Below are 20,873 nucleotides of genomic sequence, written 5' to 3'. Positions count from 1 at the left end.
AGTAGAAATAAAGTTTTGGAAGAAGAAATTGCCATTCTAAGGGCAAGTAATAACAGTATCACAGATGCCCTTGAGAAGCTGTCAAAAGAATGGGCTGAAAATTAGAAGAAAGCTCAAGATGAATTCAACCAAGCTCAGAAGAACATGGCCAACAACTCAAAACTGGTGAGAGAAACACAACAACTAATGGAGAGAATGCAATTCAATGTTGCAAGTTTAGCCAAAGTGGATCCTCAAAAACTCATGAAGCAAATTCCTTATTCAAGCTCACATCAGAAGGCTCTAAAGTCAACTCCTCAACAATCATCAACCACACCAATCATCAAAGCTGATACCACAGTGATGGGACCACCTCCAAATACTCCAAAAGAAGAAATGTTGAAAAGATTAGCAGCTGCAAAACTTCAAGTCATTACAAACTTGAAGATGCTGGCTGTTGTTCCAAATCCAACAATATCTGATGACTCAGCAATAAGCAAATATATGAATATACAAACAATGAAGGAATGGGAACAAGAAGGTGAGTCAGAGGCAAAGTCAAAGATTGTTAAGAGAAAAATCTCAGAATCTAAGTCTGTCATGGTCAAAGAAATTGCCAGAGATATAATGATATTTCCTGAATACAATCTGGTAAGCTACTGCTTGACAAAAGAAGATGAAATACCAAGATCACTATCTCCTACCAGACTGGGCTTAAGAGAAGAAAGAATGAAAAGAGGGCCATACAGCATTCACAAGCACAATGAGAATCCGGTGAAGAAAATTTTAAAGGTAGAAGAAGTGAAAGTTGCAACTGATGATATAGGAGGAACGTTTGTACAAAACATATACACACTTCAAAGAGAAAAGGGGGATGAACAGAAGGTGACTGATGAAGAACTAGCTGACCAGTTGCATCCTTTGGACATTCTGTTCATGAAGGATAACTATGAAAAGGAAAAGAAAAATAACCAAGAGGTCAAAAGGGCATTGAGTGGCATATCAAAGGTTGGAATATTGCTATTTGAAAGAATAGCTTTTTCAGACTTTGATCTATGCATCAATTATGAGCATGTGCACAACAAAAAGGTGTACTTTAGATCACCTAAGACAAAAGTTCCCTCAGAAATATTGGATGATGCAAGATCTGGAGACATCATTATGCAGACAAGCAAAGTTGGAGAACAAGAATATGGTGTAATCTTCAGAGATCAAGACATTAACAAAGCTCTGTTCAGAAGTGTTGACATCTGTAAGAACTCAAATCAAACCCTGAGGTATATCTTAAAAACCATGAACAGAAGACAGGAACATCTTCAGAAGATAGAAAAGAACTTGGAAGGAAGCAGGAAAGAAATTGAGCAAATGATTGAAGAATGGATTCAAGCAAGAGAATGGTACAAAGACATGTATGACAGCTGCAACGAATACATCTCCTACAAAAAGAAGATAAAGAAAGAAGATATGCATAAGAGAGTGAAGCTGAATTAAAAAAAATGTTTATTTTCATCTTTTATGTAATTTGTTTTTCAAAAACTTTAAGCAACGGGTTTAAATTTTGCAAGTATTAAGTTTCCACTGTTTGGAAATTTTATATTCATGAGATAGTTCATTTTCTTACAATACTTAGGGGGAAACTGTTAGGAAACTTTATTTGTAAGTATTGAAGAAAATCTCAATCAACTGGATCTCTGAAGAAGATAACAATCCTGAAGAACACAGCAAGATGAAGAAAAACAGTTGGGACAACTGAAAAGGAAAGTATCTACTACCAAGAATCTCAAGTTGATAAAGAGTTGATTTGGATTATCAGAGAATGTCGTTTCTGATGGATCTAATGATATTTCTGATGAAATATCATCAGTTTCTGACAAATTCTGATCATCAAACTTTCTGATGATTTGTTCACCAGAATTTCTGATGAAGTGGCTTATCAGAAATTCTGATGAAAGACCCACTTGTCTAAAATCACAACTCTATCCTGACACCCATGACCGAAGCATGACATTATTGGTTTTCATGATTACAAATGCAACTTGAACGATGGATTCAATGAATATGTCAAATTGCTACTTTACGCAGGACTTATTGCATGAATAAACAATTGTTTATTCATGTCCACAGCCGTCTATAAATAGAAGGCTCGAGAGGCAGAAGATACTTGAGTTTGAAGCTTAGCATTCACATACAAACACTCAAACTCCAACTGCTCTTCTCACCCACAGAAATCAAGATTCATTTGTATTAGATAATAATCTTACAATCACCTTGTTAAACTAATTTGTTTCAAAGTGATATAAACTTGATAATTCTGTAGGTCTTGTTTCTTGAAAGTCTGATTTCCATTTCCGCACATCTTTTTCACATATATTGCAATCATTTGCCATATTACGTAAAAAGAAGTTGTTAAGGCCATACTGGGTCCAACAATGTTGGATTTCACGCAAAGGTGGCAATCCATCAGGCAATTCATCAGGGAAAACATCAGAAAATTCTTCAAGCAAAGGAACCATAGCATCAGGAATGTTAACCCCGTCAACCACTTCCTTACCAAACAACACAAAAACATCATCTCCCACCTCCAATTCGTTCTCAAACTGAGAAAGAGTCAACATGGTACCAGTAGGCTTGGCAGCTACTTCCTTAGGTTTATTAGGCAACAAAGTTATCTTCACATTATCAAACATAAAACTGTAGGTATTAGAACGCCCGTTATGCTCTACGCATCGATCATATTCCCAAGGCCTCCCCAACAATAAATGACAAGCATCCATAGGTACCACATCACACCACACATCATCCTTATAAGTTTTACCAACATAAAAAGAAACAAGGGTACGCTTACTGACTTGTACCTCGCCTCCCATCTTGAGCCACTGGAGCTTATAAGGTTTACGATGGTTCTCCACCTTTAAACCTAGCTTTCTGACAGCCTCCTCAGAAACAAGATTGTCACAACTCCCTGAGTCAATAACAAAGGTACAAACCTTTCCCAACACAGTACATGTCGAATGGAAGATGTTATGCTTAAGCCAATCATCATCACTGGCCTTCGGTGTATAGCATGAGCGCCTAACCACCAGACTCAACCCCACAATTCCAGCCACCTCCTCTTCTCCATACTCAGGCTCCTCATCATAAAGCGGGCTGTCTTCATAAGTCTCACCAACTTCATCATCATCTTCCCATCCATCAGGTTCGTTATACAAGTGTCTCTTCCGAGCCCTCTTACACTCTGCCTGGCAATGACCCGTCTCTCCAAAATTAAAACATTTCATGTTACTAGTACCGGCCCCTTTAGATCCAGATCTAGAAGTGCCACCACCCGGTTTTGCTTGGTTGGGCACAAAACGAGACGCCACATTGCCCGAACCCGAACTACCTCTTGTCAAGGCAGATGAGGCTGAACCACCACTACGTCGGTTTTGCTTTTCAAAAACCATGGCACGCTGATGTGCATCAGAAATAGTCAACGGATCAAACAAATTCACAGACTCCATAATCGAAAGCCTTAGACCACCAATGTAACGAGAGACAAGTTGATCTTCAGTCTCTTGAATATCATTTCGAGCCACCAATTGATAGAACTCTGTTGTGTAATCTTCAACACTTTTGGATCCCTGCTTTAAATTCTCTAACCGCTGGTACATTAAACACTGATAATTATGAGGAATAAAGTTTGCCCTCATGCACTTCTTCATCTTCCTCCAGGTTGTGACCTTTGACTTTCCCATCCTTTCACGAGACAGTTTCAGTTGCTGCCACCAAGCAGATGCCCTACCACGTAACCTGGTAGTGATCAAAGGAACCCTTTTGTCTTCGGGAACCTCTTTGAACTCGAACACCTCTTCAACCACAACAAGCCAATCAATGAAATTCTCTGGATTCAAAGTGTCACCATTAAACTCTGGAATGCTAGTTCGCATCCCCGACTCCCAACGACGATTACCATCTCCATGTTCTCTCCTTGGTCCCCCCTTCCTGTTCGTCATCGGAATCCGAACCATCACCAAATGGGTTAGTAAGATCAGTACCACACCCATCATTGGGTCCTTGCCTCCTATGATTGATCGAGTCAGCCATCCGATCAGTCAATTGATTGACCACTTGATCCAAACGTTGATCCATTCTTGCCATAAGTCGCTGCTCTAATTCCCGTTCATACACTTCATCAAGAGGCCTGGTGTTGTTTCTCCTCGCATGCATTTTGAGCCGGGAATTCGGCTCTGATACCAACTAATGTAGACTAGGAAATGGGATACCAAATCAGACCTGTTGATTCACACAGAATACCAGGAACGATTCTTCCAAAATTCGTTGATTCTTGTAGAATACCGAAAATTGGGGTTTCACACTCAAAACACTCACAAGTGAATTGGGAGAGAAAAATGACTTTTCATAAACTTCAAAACTGATTATCTTCCTCCCTTTACATCCATATAAATAACAACGTAAATTGAAAACGGGCCTCAAAACACACTTGGGCCAAAAGCTATAACGAAATAAAAGTTCACGAAAAGCACTAAAAAACATAAAAATATAAATAACTCATAGAAATAAGCGATTTTGGGCCAGAACGATGACCCAAACCACCTACGGTTGTTTGTAGAAAGATGGGCTTCGTTCTCACGATCGTTTCGCCTGGTCGCATGCCCAAAACGGACACCTGTAGCCCAAGTAAGAGCCATTTTAGTGAAGCCACTTTTGTCACGCGATCTTAGGCCTCCAAATACAAAATGGTCCGCTCCTCCGCACTTGGGCCCGCATCAGTCATCCAAACCGATTGCCCCGTTGTTCCAACTTTTGTTGTAGAGGTTACCAAACAATCCAACCCCTCAACGAATCTAAGTCTAATTTTCCAAAATCATGTCTTGGGTACGATATTCTCCCTGGCCAGTGGTGTTATAGAACTTTGCCCGAACACGTTTCCAAAAATACTAATTTTTCTATTATTTCCTGTAATGATTAAAAATAAATATTATTAGAGTATAAAAATACTAAAATTAAAGATGGCTCAAACTATCCAGACACCTTATCTGCCTATTTAGACACCCTTTGCCTCGTATAGGCCTCGTATAGGCCTATACGAGGCGTATAGGGTTACATCAAAATCAGTGTCTGACTCATGTCACTTCTGGTTTGACTGCCTCAATACGCCTCGTATAGGCCTATACTGGGCGTATAGGACCCTTCGTATAGGCCTCATATATGACCATTTGCCTCTTATATGCCTCGTATAGACCTATACTGGGCGTCTTTAAAGGTTTTTTTTTTTTAACAAACATTTTATACAATATTAATCGTTTTAGCAAACTTTTATACAAAAACAAGTTTTTTTATTTTAAAAAATTAATATTAGGACCCCTCGTTGGTTTTTTTAGTTGAAAAATGGATGTTTTGGTAGGGTAATTTGATTGTTTTTTGAGGGTGATGTTTTTTGAGTAAAAAAATGGGTGTTTTGGTGGGGTAATTTGAGTTGTTTTTTAAGAAAAGTTTTATTTTTTTATAAAAATATTTTACCGTTTTCAAGATCGGCCTTTAAAAATATTCGATCGTAGAAATATTATATTGTTTTTAACATATAGTGTAGTATAGGTCTCGTATAGGTCCCTTATAGGTCTTGTATAGGCCTATCGACGTATACGGGCGTTGTATCATATCCTATAGTATCGTATCGTATTGTATTGTATCGTATAGTATAAGTCTCGTATAGCTCTCGTATAGACCTATACGAGACCTATACGAGTGTTGTATCGTATCGTATAGTGTATAGTGTATAGTATAAGTCTAGTATAGGTCCCCTATAGGTCTTGTATAAGCCTATAGGCCTAAACGGGACCAAAACCATACCTATAGTCCTATACGAGTGTTGTATCTTATCCAATAGTCTAGTATCGTATTGTATTATATCGTATCATATCGTATCGTATCGTATAGTGTAGTATAAATCTCGTATAGGTCTCGTATAGGCATTATATGGGCCTATGGATGTGGTATCGTATCCTATAAGTCTCGTATAGGTCTTGTATAAGCCTATCGTGTTGTATTGTATCGTATAGTTTAGTATAAGTCTCGTATAGGTCTCGTATAAGCATCGTTTAATTAATATTAGTGTTATTATAATTAATATGAGTTTCTTATAATTAATATTAGTGTTATTGATATTAATATGAGTTATTATAATTAATAAGAGTGTTATTATAATTAATATGAGTTTTTTATAATTAATATTAGTGTTATTGATACTAAAATGAGTTTTTTATAATTAATATTAATGTTATTATAATTAATATGAGTTATTATAATTAATATTAGTGTTATTATAGTTAATATGAGTTTTTTTATAATTAATATTAGTGTTATTAGTATTTAAAAAGAGAAAAAAAAAATAGACGCCCAGTATAGGGCTATACTGGGCGTCTATGAGGACCAAAAGACTATTATACCCTTGAATTAGGCCTATACTAGGGGCAAAACAGGGGTAAAATGGTCTTTTGGACCCCTCGTATACGCCCAGTATAGCCCTATACTAGGCGTCTAGTTTTATTTTTTTTTGTTTTCTCTTTTTAAATATTAAAAAAAGAAAACAAAAAATTTAAAAATAGACGCCCGGTATAGGGCTATACTGGGCGTAATTGCACTAATAACCCTATAGGCCTATACGAGGCGTATAGGGTTACATCAAAATCAGTGTCTGACTCATGTCACTTCTGGTTTGACTGCCTCAATACGCCTCGTATAGGCCTATACTGGGCGTATAGGACCCTTCGTATAGGCCTCATATATGACCATTTGCCTCTTATATGCCTCGTATAGACCTATACTGGGCGTCTTTAAAGGTTTTTTTTTTTTAACAAACATTTTATACAATATTAATCGTTTTAGCAAACTTTTATACAAAAACAAGTTTTTTTATTTTAAATAATTAATATTAGGACCCCTCGTTGGTTTTTTTTAGTTGAAAAATGGATGTTTTGGTAGGGTAATTTGATTGTTTTTTGAGGGTGATGTTTTTTGAGTAAAAAATGGGTGTTTTGGTGGGGTAATTTGAGTTGTTTTTTAAGAAAAGTTTTATTTTTTTATAAAAATATTTTACCGTTTTCAAGATCGGCCTTTAAAAATATTCGATCGTAGAAATATTATATTGTTTTTAACATATAGTGTAGTATAGGTCTCGTATAGGTCCCTTATAGGTCTTGTATAGGCCTATCGACGTATACGGGCGTTGTATCATATCCTATAGTATCGTATCGTATTGTATTGTATCGTATAGTATAGTATAAGTCTCGTATAGCTCTCGTATAGACCTATACGAGACCTATACGAGTGTTGTATCGTATCGTATAGTGTATAGTATAAGTCTAGTATAGGTCCCCTATAGGTCTTGTATAAGCCTATAGGCCTAAACGGGACCAAAACCATACCTATAGTCCTATACGAGTGTTGTATCTTATCCAATAGTCTAGTATCGTATTGTATTATATTGTATCATATCGTATCGTATAGTGTAGTATAAATCTCGTATAGGTCTCGTATAGGCATTGTATGGGCCTATGGATGTGGTATCGTATCCTATAAGTCTCGTATAGGTCTTGTATAAGCCTATCGTGTTGTATTGTATCGTATAGTTTAGTATAAGTCTCGTATAGGTCTCGTATAAGCGTCGTATAATTAATATTAGTGTTATTATAATTAATATGAGTTTCTTATAATTAATATTAGTGTTATTGATATTAATATGAGTTATTATAATTAATAAGAGTGTTATTATAATTAATATGAGTTTTTTATAATTAATATTAGTGTTATTGATACTAAAATGAGTTTTTTATAATTAATATTAATGTTATTATAATTAATATGAGTTATTATAATTAATATTAGTGTTATTATAGTTAATATGAGTTTTTTTATAATTAATATTAGTGTTATTGATATTTAAAAAGAGAAAACAAAAAAATAAAAATAAAAATAGACGCCCAGTATAGGGCTATACTGGGCGTCTATGAGGACCAAAAGACTATTATACCCTTGAATTAGGCCTATACTAGGGGCAAAACCGGGGTAAAATGGTCTTTTGGACCCCTCGTATACGCCCAGTATAGCCCTATACTAGGCGTCTAGTTTTATTTTTTTTTGTTTTCTCTTTTTAAATATTAAAAAAAGAAAACAAAAAAATTAAAAATAGACGCCCAGTATAGGGCTATACTGGGCGTATACGAGGGGTCCAAAAGACCATTTTACCCCTGATTTAGGCCTATACTGGGGGCAAAACAGGGCTATAATGGTCTTTTGGACACCAGTATACGCCTAGTATAGCCCTATACTAGGCGTCTATTTTTACTTTTTTTTTGTTTTCTCTTTTTAAATATATAAAAAAGAAAAAAATAAAAAATAAAAATAGACGCCCAGTATAGGGCTATACTGGGCGTATACGAGGGGTTCAAAAGACCATTATAACCCTGTTTTGCCCCCAGTATAGGCCTAATTCAAGGGTATAATAGTCTTTTGGTCCTCATAGACGCCCAGTATAGCCCTATACTGGGCGTCTATTTTTATTTTTTTGTTTTCTCTTTTTAAATACCAATAACACTAATATTAATTATAAAAAAACTCATATTAACTATAATAACACTAATATTAATTATAATAACTCATATTAATTATAATAACATTAATATTAATTATAAAAAACTCATTTTAGTATCAATAACACTAATATTAATTATAAAAAACTAATATTAATTATAATAACACTCTTATTAATTATTATAACTCATATTAATTATAATAACACTAATATTAATTATAAAAAACTCATATTAATATCAACAACACTAATATTAATTATAGGAAACTCATATTAATTATAATAACACTAATATTAATTATACGATGCCTATACGAGACCTATACGAGACTTATACTAAACTATACTATACGATACAACACGATAGGCTTATGCAAGACCTATACGAGACTTATAGGATACGATACCACATCCATAGGTCCATACAATGCCTATACGAGACCTATACGAGATTTATACTACACTATACGATACGATACGATACGATATGATACGATACAATACAATACGATACAATACGATACTAGACTATTGGATAAGATACAACACTCGTATAGGACTATAGTTGTGGTTTTGGTCCCGTTTAGGCCTATAGGCTTATACAAGACCTATAGGGGACCTATACTAGACTTATACTATACACTATACGATACGATACAACACTCGTATAGGTCCCCTATAGGTCTATACGAGAGCTATACGAGACTTATACTATACTATACGATACAATACAATACGATACGATACTATAGGATATGATACAACGCCCGTATACGTCGATAGGCCTATACAAGACCTATAAGGGACATATACTACACTATATGATACGATAGTATCGTATTGTATCGTATAGTGTATAGTATAAGTCTCGTATAGGTCCCATATAGGTCTATACGAGAGCTATACGAGACTTATACTACACTATACAATACAATACAATACAATACGATACGATACGATACTATAGGATATGATACAACGCCCGTATACGTCGATAGGCCTATACAAGACCTATAAGGGACCTATACTACACTATATGATACGATAGTATCGTATGGTATCGTATAGTGTATAGTATAAGTCTCGTATAGGTCCTATATAGGTCTATACGAGAGCTATACGAGACTTATACTATACGATACAATATAATACGATACGATACTATAGGATATGATACAACGCCCGTATACGTCGATATGCCTATACAAGACCTATAAGGGACCTATACTACACTATATGATACGATAGTATCGTATTGTATCGTATTGTATCGTATAGTGTATAGTATAAGTCTCATATAGGTCCCATATAGGTCTATACGAGAACTATACGAGACTTATACTACACTATACGACACAATACAATACGATACGATACTATAGGATATGATACAACGCCCGTATACGTCGATAGGCCTATACAAGACCTATAAGGGACCTATACGAGACCTATACTACACTATATGTTAAAAACAATGTAATATTTCTACGATCGAATATTTTTAAAGGCCGATCTTGAAAACGGTAAAATATTTTTATAAAAAAATGAAACTTTTCTTAAAAAAACAACTCAAATTACCCCACCAAAACACCCATTTTTTACTCAAAAAAACACCACCCTCAAAAAACAATCAAATTACCCTACCAAAACATCCATTTTTTCAACTCAAAAAAACACCAACGAGGGGTCCTAATATTAATTATTTAAAATAAAAAAACTTGTTTTTGTATAAAAGTTTGCTAAAACGATTAATATTGTATAAAATGTTTGTTAAAAAAAAAAACCCTTCAAGACGCCCAGTATAGGCTTATATGAGACATATAAGAGAAGACAAATTTACCCCCAGTATAGGCCTAAATCAGGGGCTAAATAGTCTTTTTTCGCCTAGACGCCCAGTATAGGCCTATACGAGGCGTATACGAGGCAAATAAGACAAAATATGACATAATCAGAGATTCTCTTGGAAATTGAGAAAGGTTATACGCCTCGTATAGGTCTATACGAGGCGTCTTGAAGGGTGTGGAAATAGGCAATTGGGTGTGTGAATATGTAGACCCTTAAAGATTAGTATAAAGTAAAAATAAATATTACCAATCTTTACGTTCACCCAGGGGCAAAGTATAGAAGGGGCGGGAGGGGGCGCCCGACCCCCCGAACTTTTCGCTCAATAGTGTTATATATGTAGTTTTCGTATAGAAATTTTTGGGTATATACGTTTTCGACCCCCGGTTCTATAGAGATTTTTGGGTATATATGTTTTCGACCCCTCGTCCTTCAGGTCAAGCTTCGCCACTGCGTTCACCCATGCTCGAGCCAACACCACTTTTTCATCAATCATCCACTGTGTGGTTTTGCATACGATGTCATCGGGACCGGATGTTGTGGTGGCTTGTTTCATTTTGTGTCGTCTTTTCTTGGGTGTCAGTTGTGTTTGGGTACGGAAATCGGGTACGTTATTGTACGGGTAAATGTATTGGGCACAGGTTGTGTAGTGAAGAATGTAAAAAAAAAAATGCAAGAAGAATTATAAAAAAAATTGAAGAATTTTAAAGTTTGAAAGGATGTTGGATGATTTTTGTTTGATTTTTTTAATGTAAAATTGTTGATTTGTACAAAATTTGAAAATGTCGGTAATTTTTTTGTTTAAAACTTCAAACAATTGGCACACCAAACGAGGTCAAAACAGTCACCCCCAACATCTCTTTTGTGCCTTCACTCCCGCTAACCCCTCACATATCCGCCCTAGCGCCCCATCCATGGGTAGTGTTTCGCCCCCCACCAGCTGAGGTCAGGGCCATATACTGGGTCCAAGGGGTTGAGCCTATGCCGGCGGGTAGCGCCTGTATTGGAAAAAAATCCAGTTACCTTGTCGAAAGGCCATTGGAAGTTGTTACGAATGTGTATAGTTGATAGTAGGATGGGAGCTGAACATTACAGTGTAGTAACTAATCATTAATAGTAACTATATGATGAGTAGCAACTTGGTCCATCAATGCCAAATATGATCAACAACTTTATCAATGAGTGGCAGCCATGATCAACAACAACCGGGACTATTGACAACTACTATGAGTAGCAAGGGTGTATAAGTAACAATAGCAACAAGCCAATCATCACAAGTAACTGAGTTATTGTTGAAAGGGTTCTTACTAACATACTATTTCACAAAGAGTTGTTTTGTTTCAACTATACGTTGTGACTGTTCCCCAACTATAAAAGGCAAGTCCTTGGTCACTTTTAGGTACACGTTTACTAGAACAGAAAATATAATTGTTCTTGTTTTCTCTTTAATTTATCCGATTTAAGATTTTGAGAGTACCTCCAAATACCTAAAATTGAATGTGAACATACACGATTTAGAGAGATATCCAAGGCAACTGTAAACTATAAAACCTATAATCTTCGGTTAAGCTAGTTTGAGGGCGCACAATATAAATTTAGGAACGTTGATTGGTGAGCTCGGCGTCACGCAGGTGCCCCCTTTCGGTCGGAGCCAACGAAAAATGGGAAGAGCTCCAATATTTGGTCAGATTCGGGAGAGAAACAAGAAGGAAGCCAAATCGATTCGGGAAGGTCAATGCGGGGCCTGCGGGAACACCATCTTGTCCAAATCGGGGCCGACAGTTTTGGATAAGAAAATTTCACAAGATCAAATATTAAAACATGAATATTATTAAGAAACAATCCGTCGATCACAAAGGCCCGGATCAGAAATACCAAAACAAGAGACTTGATGAACTCGCTCAACTCTTTCTATTATAAACCAAAGCACACCATCACAATAACACTAACCATCTATTAATACGAAATCAACATTTTGGAAAACAAGAAACATAAACCACTCAGACCAAACCCAATGCAATGCATCTGAGGTGCATTTGTGACATGGATGATGAGTTTGAGGTGCATTTGTGACATGGATGATGAGTTGGAGGAGAGAGTGAGTAGAGAGTGGGTAAAAATGTTCTTGGCTAAGTGCATGCATTGTATTTGTAGAGAGAGAATAAAGTTTCTAAGCACTGAGGTCTTAAATAAATAAAGAAAGAGAAAGAAAGATGAAAGATAGTGAATAAGAAGATGATGTGGCAAAATTTTCTACATACACAAACTTATAGTTTAGACTATTATAAATTCGACCCACAACTTTAACTAAGCATAACTTCAGTTTAAAATATCAAATCAAGAGAGGTGATAAAGAGTTTTTGTGTTGTTCATGGCTTTTGTTGAGTAAAAACATAGTGGTAATATAATCAAGAATCTAGGAATGACACAAGTAGGGGCTGACTAAACCGTTACTTTTATTTGTGTAATAATAATTAATGGCTGGCAAATAACTGTCCAATTAAATACACCAGAGTTACTAGTTTACTACTACAACCTTGTGCAGTTGGGATTGGCTTAAAGTACTGACCACAGTTTTGTCTTCCAGAATTGCATATATATAGACCTCAATCCCCTTGCTTGTTTTTCACAAAACACACCTAGCTTTCTCTGTGTGTGTTTTTACATAGCTACTTATAGTTATACCATAATGGCTAGCCCAAAATCATCACTAGCCATATTATTGTGTTTGACAATAATTGCAGTTTTAAGTAGTTTTGTTGTACTTGAAGCTGAGGCTAGAGCTTTCTTTGTGTTTGGTGACTCGTTAGTCGATAATGGCAACAACAACTTCTTGGCAACCTCTGCACGAGCCGATGCACCTCCTTATGGGATTGATTATCCCACTCATCGTGCTACAGGCCGGTTCTCCAATGGATTTAATATTCCTGACCTTATCAGTTGAGTAATTAGTTTTACTTCTTTGATGCATGTTGCTTGCTTTTATGGATGGATAAATTACTTTTATTGTTTGTTTGTTCATCAGGTCAAGCCATTGGTGAAGAAGCCACTTTGCCATACTTGAGTCCATATCTTACAGGTGAAAGGTTACTTGTTGGTGCCAATTTTGCTTCTGCTGGTGTTGGGGTACTTAATGACACAGGAGTTCAGTTTGTAAGTTGTTGTTTTCCTTCCTTAAAGTAACTAGGTTTTTTATATCGCGCGTTGTGACGAAACCGAGGAAATGATAATGTAAAACAAACGTGATTTGAAAATAAAGCATGTTGTTTAGAAAGTCAAACCATTAAAATGATTTAGTTTATCATTGTACCGTTTTATGATACCAAATAAATACTTTATTTTGAGTATAACCTCGTTTTAACAAAACCTATAACGGAACGTCAGGGAAAGAAATCAAGCACGACTACGTACTTAAGTTTTTAGAAAAAAATTATAAACGTAACTTATTAAAGAAGTATCAAATTAATCGATAAATTAATATATGTTAAAAAAATAAAAAAAAAAGGTAAAGGAAATAGATACTTAAAAAAAAATGTTATTAAAAGTAAATATAATAATAAACTATTATAATATATAATAGTAAAATAACAAAAAACTATATATTATTATAAAAATAAAGTTACTATTCATCGTCCCTCGAAATCAATATATAATATTATATTATAATATGTTAAATAATAAAATAATAAAAAAACTATATATTATTATAAAAATAGAGTTACTATGCATCGTCCCTCGAAATCAATATATATAATATAATAGTAGTAGTGTTGGGAAAGTGAAAATACAATTTGTAAAATTGTGCAGGCTAACATAATAAGGATCACACAGCAAATGCAATACTTTGAACAGTATCAACAAAGGGTGAGTGACATAATTGGCCCTGAGGAGACTCAAAGGCTTGTGAATCAAGCTTTGTGTCTTATCACATTGGGAGGCAATGATTTTGTAAACAACTACTATCTAGTCCCATTCTCAGCAAGATCTAGACAGTTTGCTCTTCCAGATTATGTTGTCTACGTCATCTCCGAATACCGCAAAGTTTTAGCGGTACGTAAACACTATGATGCCTATGATGCATGCTGATAAATATTTTGGAGGATTCGTTAGCCGTTCAAAAAAAATGATGCATGCTGATAAATATTTTATTATAAATAATAAATATTATGGTCCCATTTATATTTGAGTATTTTAGATTATAATTTGCATGGTGTAGATATTAAGGGAAGGTAAGGGTAGTTGTGTATGTCCATATCATGCTTCATTACTAAAGAAGATAGCATAGCATGCAACTCTCCATGTGCTGCAATACTGTCAATATTAATGTTCTTTTTTTTTTATTTTCTAAAATTAAATGAATTGTTTAAGAGACACATTTTATACAGGCCAGTTTGATTAAGATAGGGATAGACTATGCATATTCCTGATTTACTAATCAACCCTTGAGTTGATTGATTGAATATTTGAGGACTACCCCCCCCCCCCTATATCAGCGCTATATGTCCGTATACAAGGTGTATATATGCCAGTATATTGAGACTATACGCTGATATACCAAATGGAATGACTAGTGTGTTAGGGGGTACATTCGGTAAAAAAACCATTTTTGGCTACATATATCAGCAGGGCCGGCCCTGAGAATTCGTGTACTCTGGTTGAGCTCGAAAAAACGTGTCCTTGGGCCTTAACGAAATTGGGTATTGGGCTCACTAAAGGTCTAAACCTAATGCCAATGAGCTAATAACTAATTTAAACCATAAGAATAGTTTTGTAAGTGGGCCTATGTTGGTGTTTGTATGGGTATACTCTATTAAAAAAATATTTTACATGTACATATCGGGTTTTTTCATAAAATAACGTGCCACTCGAAATATCGGGCCCTGGCCGGTGGTCCTCCCCGCCCACCTCCAGAGCGGCCCATGTATATCAGAATTTTGTTAACTAAACTTGTTATTGATGAAATCAGAGGCTTTATGAATTGGGATTAACAAGGGTTTTGGTCACCGGAACGGGACCATTGGGATGCGTGCCAGCTGAACTAGCCCAACGTAGCCGAGACGGTAACTGTGCACCCGAATTGCAAAGAGCAGCAAGTTTGTTCAACCCACAACTCCAAGATATGATTAACAGTCTAAATAGTGAGATCGGTAGCACTGTGTTTATCGGTGCCAATATTCGACAAACAAACATCGATTTCATAAACAACCCTGGAAGATATGGTATGTTTGGTTCAATCTTGGCTAAAATCATGTCGTATTGAGATAGATGTTAAATGTTGGTTGGTTTATGTTGTGCAGGATTTGTTACATCAAAGATCGCGTGTTGTGGACAAGGACCATATAATGGAATCGGGCTATGCACAGCGTTGTCAAACGTGTGTCCCAATAGAGACATCTATGCGTTTTGGGATGCTTTCCATCCATCGGAGAGAGCAAACAGGATCATTGTGCAACAAATTTTATCGGGCTCAACCGAATACATGTCGCCGATGAATCTTAGCACCATCATGGCCTTGGATGCTGCTGCTAATGTGTGATTGTCAAATTTCTGCACCTTGCATCTATTTTGAAATGATATATTATTTGTATTTGTTATTGCTTTTCACAGTGATTTCAAGTGGTAGTTTTCTATGCAATTTGTTTGGAGATTATAGATTGTAACTTCAATAATTTTATGACACATTGTAGCACCATTAAATGTTTGTATCCTGAGGACAACCAAATAATAATCAAACTGTCACATATATTCTAATACATACTGTTTTCCTTGTCAGTGTGTGTTTCTTCATTGTATGCTCAAATATAATGGTTAAAATGAAATATCGAGTTAAATGCCATTTAGTCTAAAGGTTTGGGCCATTTTTCCAGTTTAGTCTAAAGGTTTCGTTTTTCGGAGGCGAACTGTGACACCCCGCGAAAACGCTTAACAAAACTAGCTTCCTCAGTGACTGTTTGCTAAATTTCGGGACGAAATTTCTTTCAAGTTGGGGATGATGTGACAACCCGAACTTTCGAGGTCAGTGTCGTTTAAAACCATGTGATCCAAATCTCTCGTATCCATTCCTTGTTCTTGTGATCGAACGTTTTGGTGTTAAGTATAAAACTTGTTTGCTTTGTATATGGGCCGAATGTACTTGGGCTACATGTACTTGAACTAATTACACCACATTCATGTATAACAAACACACATGCTTGGGCCGAGTATTAGTTTGTTTACAATTGGGCCGAAACCTGATCATGTGTATTCAGCAGCCCATTTACGTGGGCTTAAGCCTGTTAGCTAGGCCAAATAGTGAACCGCCCTATCTATCATCTATGTATACGTATTATATTAAACAAACTCTACTTGATCTCCTCCATATCTTGCGCACGACAACAGCAGACCCCCATTCCCCCCTCATCAGCGAGAAATCACCTTCTTCAGCCGAGTCCTCTCTTGGTTAGTAGATTTACTCTCATGCTAGTTCTTGATTATGTGATCTTGCCATGTGTAAAACGTGAGAAACCTGATTATGTTCTTGCATGTTAGATTATGTTTAGGGTTGTTCGTTAATGATTACTTGGATGCATGGTTGTGATATATGGTTAACATGGTTAGCACTTGTACGAATCAGTTTGATTATAATTTCCTTGACTCTGTTATTGGTACTTGACTATGTGTAAATCTTGTCTATGTGTGTATCTCGATCATGTGTATATCTTATTTATGTATATATATATTGCTCATATGAATATTTGTTACATGAATGAATATATCGGCAGTATGATATCTGCCATAATGGAATTAGGTATTGATAAATAATTGATGCATGACAACCGATTGGAATGATGATGTGGGTGATCCTAAGATGCTGATTAGAGCCTATAAGAATTGTGAATTGATCTCGTTTGTATCTAATTTGGGCACACCTTTGGCTGGGTAAATTACTTTTAACGCTTAGGCTGGGCATTACACTGGATGACAACTGGGCCGCACCCTCGGCCTTAGGGGAACGAACTGGGCTTGGGTACTGTAATGGGCGGCATATGTAACTGTTGGGTTTTGATGAATGTTTGAATAGTATATGTGTAGGTTCATGGTGTTAGACTGTTATTCGTATTATTCATGAAATAGAATTAGTGAATGAGTTATTGTTTGCATGTCACTAAATGATTATGCTATGATAAGTGGAACTGGTTAATTGGAAGACGTTAATACAAGAATTCGGTGGGTTTCACCTTACAATCTGGGCCGAACACTCTGCCATATTGCATACATGTAATTGGGTTATTATGTGCTAAATGGACTGCATATACATATATATATGTTCACGTTAGATGTTCCTGTTATATGATCATAGGTTGTTGTAAAAGGAATGTTATTAATCTTGAAGGTGGCTTGTGTTAACTTAGTTGCATAGTAAACAACTACTAAATTCACTGGGTAAATGTTCGACGTTAAGTATGGGCTGCATGTGTGGGATCGCCCGAATAGGAAGCCCACTTGCATTTGATTTGGGCCCGAGTTACATTTAGGCTGCGGTACCACTTCACCCAAGCGAACTTTGGGCTGGCATCACTTGGGGCATAAACTGAATGAATGGGACGTCGTTAGGTCACGGATTGGACTGGGTTATCGGCTGCAAACTAAATGGTGGGCTGGGTAACAACATCGAAACATTAAGTAATTAGGCTGTTTTGAAGGACTGGGCCACTCGCTTCTTGTTTGGGCCGGTAACTTGTGGAATTAAGATAATGATATATTAACTGGTGTAATGATAGGATATATATACATATAAACCCGTGAATTAATGTGGTACCTAGTGTTAGGATATTATGTTGTATGATCTTTAGTTATAAGAAGTATGTTCACTGAGATGTTAATCAAATCACTCAACATGGATTGTGGTGTTATATGAACTAGTGTTGTGACTTGAATGTCTATCCAACCGAACCTGAGTAATGAATTCTTATACTTTGTGCTTAACTGGATAAGTTGGTATACGGATTGACAAATGTTACTACTTGTATCTGATGTGTACTATTTGATGAATAAATATGGAGTGACACGGACCGAACTTGTATGCATACTAACTGTTATACGTGCATTGATCATAGGACTTGATTGATTATTTGGTTAAACGAGTAATTAAGTCTACCGAGCACTCTAAGGTGAGTTCATTGCATTTCTCTAAGCATGCGTCCCGGTGGTCTGGGACAACTGGTAAACATTCGGAAGGGAAACATTGGGTAAACAACTTAATCGGTTTTGGTTATTGCCTGGAGGGCAATGGAGGTATTTAGTTGATAGCGCTATTAGGTGGGAAACCTCACACCGGGCCGTAAGGACGGGCGTGAACTAATTATCTGGGTATGGCTATGGTTGTTAGAGGCACACTCCTCGGATACATATGGGCACTCTCCCTAGGGTATCTAACGAAGGCAACATAGCAATCGGTCGTTAAGGGGTACCCACTCCCCGGATACACATGGGCACATTCCCTAGGGTATCTAGCATGAGCAACATTGTATCGCAGCGTTAAATCGCATTAACATACATATGGTAACATAACTTGTTAACAAAACCTTGAACTCACCAGCGTAGTCTGACACACTTGTTTACATGCTTGTAGGTATTTATTGAAGGAACTTGGGAGCTTGCCGTCTGATGCTGCTGGAGTGGTTGTGGTCATGATAAACAATTACATTGATTTGGTTTCGACACATTTACACACTTATACATTTATGCTTCCGCTCAATACTTTGGTTTTGGTTTAACTTTTTAAACGATACATTTCTTTCAATTGGGTATTTCAATACATTATAACTTGTGTTTGATATGATTGGTGGCTCTTTGTTGGATCGTTGCACCTCCAATAGGGACATGCCCTTGGTGGTTATTTGGGGGTGTGACACGAACAGTTGGTGGTTATGGGGAAGTGTTTGGTGTGACCGTCTGACGTCCCTGTCTTTTCGGAGGCGAACAGTTGCTTTTGCAGTGACTTTCTGTCACATCAGCAGACCCTGTCGCCCATGCTTCCTGAAAAACGAGCCGACGTCTTCTCTCTCCTGTGACGTGTCAGTCATCTATTGGGCGCCTTTCCTGTTCCCTGACGTTCCACTACCCATCGCATTAAATGCGATGGGCATAAATATGGGCCGGTTATCTATTTCTTCCCTCATTTTCGAATTCTAAGTGTGGTTTCTCTCTATCTTCTTCTTGTTTGTTCTATCTTTCACATTCTCAAATCATCTTCTTCTTGACCCTTATCATGGCTGAGAAAAATCCAACTCAAAAAAAAAAGGAAGCATAGGGGTAGGGCTCCTCCTGGTCCAGACCAAGCTGTTATTAACTGGAAGGAGGAAGAGTTTAATAACCTCGTTAGGGGGCATAACTTTCGTCCTGAGTGGGGGGCTCGGTACCCTCCTTCTGGATCTACTGCCTTGGATGCCCCTCCGGGTTTTATCACGTTGTACGCTGCTTTTTTCCGGGAAGGCAATTTTAGGTTGCCGATTACGAAGTTCACTGTTGCTGTTTTGAGGGGTTATGGGCTCCATATTTCTCAGATAAATGCGATTGGGCTCCCTCGGATTACCCATTTCGAATTTGTCTGTAGGTCTTACCGTGTTGAACCTACGTTTGAGATGTTCAACGCTCTCTACAGCGTTACGTATGCCAGCGGGTTTTACTCTTTTCAGGCTAGGGTGGGAGTTGCTCAGGTGTGTTCGGTTCCGATAAAGGGCATTCATGATTGGAAACAGAAGTTTTTTTATATCCGCCGAGGTGTGATTCCGACGGATATGTCATATAGGCAGGTGGGTCAAGGGATCCCTAGAGTGGATGTGCAGCCGGATTATGCTGCTCAAGAATGGTATGGGAAAATAACTGCGAAGCCGACTGCGATTTCTCAACTGGATGAGATGGCTTTGGTTGGTGCAGGGATGAGTTTACTGTGGGTGCCCAAACATCCGCTGGGTCAGCCTGCGTATAGCCATAAGGGCAAATGTATTGTTCTTTCGTGTCTTACCCCTTGATTATTTCCCTCTATGTTTACTATGTGTCCTTATTTTGTTGCCATTTTGCAGTTGGTTATAGTTTGTTGAATGCCTTGGACCCTAAATCAGCGGGTGCCATGGTTGAAGCTATCCAGGCTGATGGGAATCCGGCCTGGTTGGATCAGATACGGGACCGTTTTCTGCATCCTACCGACGCTAGTTTGAGCAGATACGTGAATGAAGTTCTTGGTGAGGATGATTGGGATGACTTTGTCGACTCTGGTCGAGAGGAAGTCATCATCCTTTCTAGTGGAAGTTCTGACCGGGATGTTGAAGATCTAATATCTCATTCCGCGCGTGCAGGTACCGCGCCTGGTGGTGTTGCTGAGCCGGTACATGGATTTGTTGAGGATGATGATGATGCGGAGGCGTCTGTTGATCCGTCTGCCCAGTTGGAGACGAGGAAGAAGGCACGTACTGATAGATCT

The 20,873-nt window shown here is 37.2% G+C and overlaps 2 protein-coding genes across 2 annotated transcripts; one reads left to right on the top strand and one right to left on the bottom strand.

Moving 5' to 3' along the window:
• Positions 1–1,517: 1,517 nt before the first annotated feature.
• On the bottom strand, positions 1,518–3,905 carry LOC110888066. The gene is made up of 2 exons (XM_035974252.1): positions 2,398–3,905; positions 1,518–1,557 (listed from the first exon to the last, which is right to left on the bottom strand). Exons 1-2 carry the CDS (start codon positions 3,903–3,905, stop codon positions 1,518–1,520), a joined length of 1,548 nt encoding a protein of 515 aa, XP_035830145.1.
• A 9,070-nt stretch (positions 3,906–12,975) lies between these two features.
• LOC110890018 (GDSL esterase/lipase LTL1) lies at positions 12,976–16,164 on the top strand. The gene is made up of 5 exons (XM_022137587.2): positions 12,976–13,350; positions 13,437–13,564; positions 14,219–14,461; positions 15,378–15,630; positions 15,709–16,164. Exons 1-5 carry the CDS (start codon positions 13,101–13,103, stop codon positions 15,945–15,947), a joined length of 1,113 nt encoding a protein of 370 aa, XP_021993279.1. The 5' UTR covers positions 12,976–13,100; the 3' UTR covers positions 15,948–16,164.
• Positions 16,165–20,873: the final 4,709 nt, after the last annotated feature.

The sequence above is a fragment of the Helianthus annuus genome, chromosome 6 (genome assembly GCF_002127325.2).
Source record: "Helianthus annuus cultivar XRQ/B chromosome 6, HanXRQr2.0-SUNRISE, whole genome shotgun sequence".
Lineage (NCBI taxonomy): Eukaryota > Viridiplantae > Streptophyta > Magnoliopsida > Asterales > Asteraceae > Helianthus > Helianthus annuus.
The sequence above is the reverse complement of the archived record's forward strand: the minus strand, read 5'-3'. Positions and strand labels throughout refer to the sequence as shown.

Coding starts and splice junctions, on each gene's coding strand:
- LOC110888066 (XM_035974252.1), bottom strand. CDS start 3,905: ATGCGAACTAGCATTCCAGAGTTTAATGGTGACACTTTGAATCCAGAG. Junction 1,558..2,397: donor ATCCAACATTGTTGGACCCA/GTATGGCCTTAA, acceptor ATTTCCAAACAG/TGGAAACTTAATACTTGCAA.
- LOC110890018 (XM_022137587.2), top strand. CDS start 13,101: ATGGCTAGCCCAAAATCATCACTAGCCATATTATTGTGTTTGACAATA. Junction 13,351..13,436: donor TAATATTCCTGACCTTATCA/GTTGAGTAATTA, acceptor TTTGTTCATCAG/GTCAAGCCATTGGTGAAGAA. Junction 14,462..15,377: donor AATACCGCAAAGTTTTAGCG/GTACGTAAACAC, acceptor TGATGAAATCAG/AGGCTTTATGAATTGGGATT.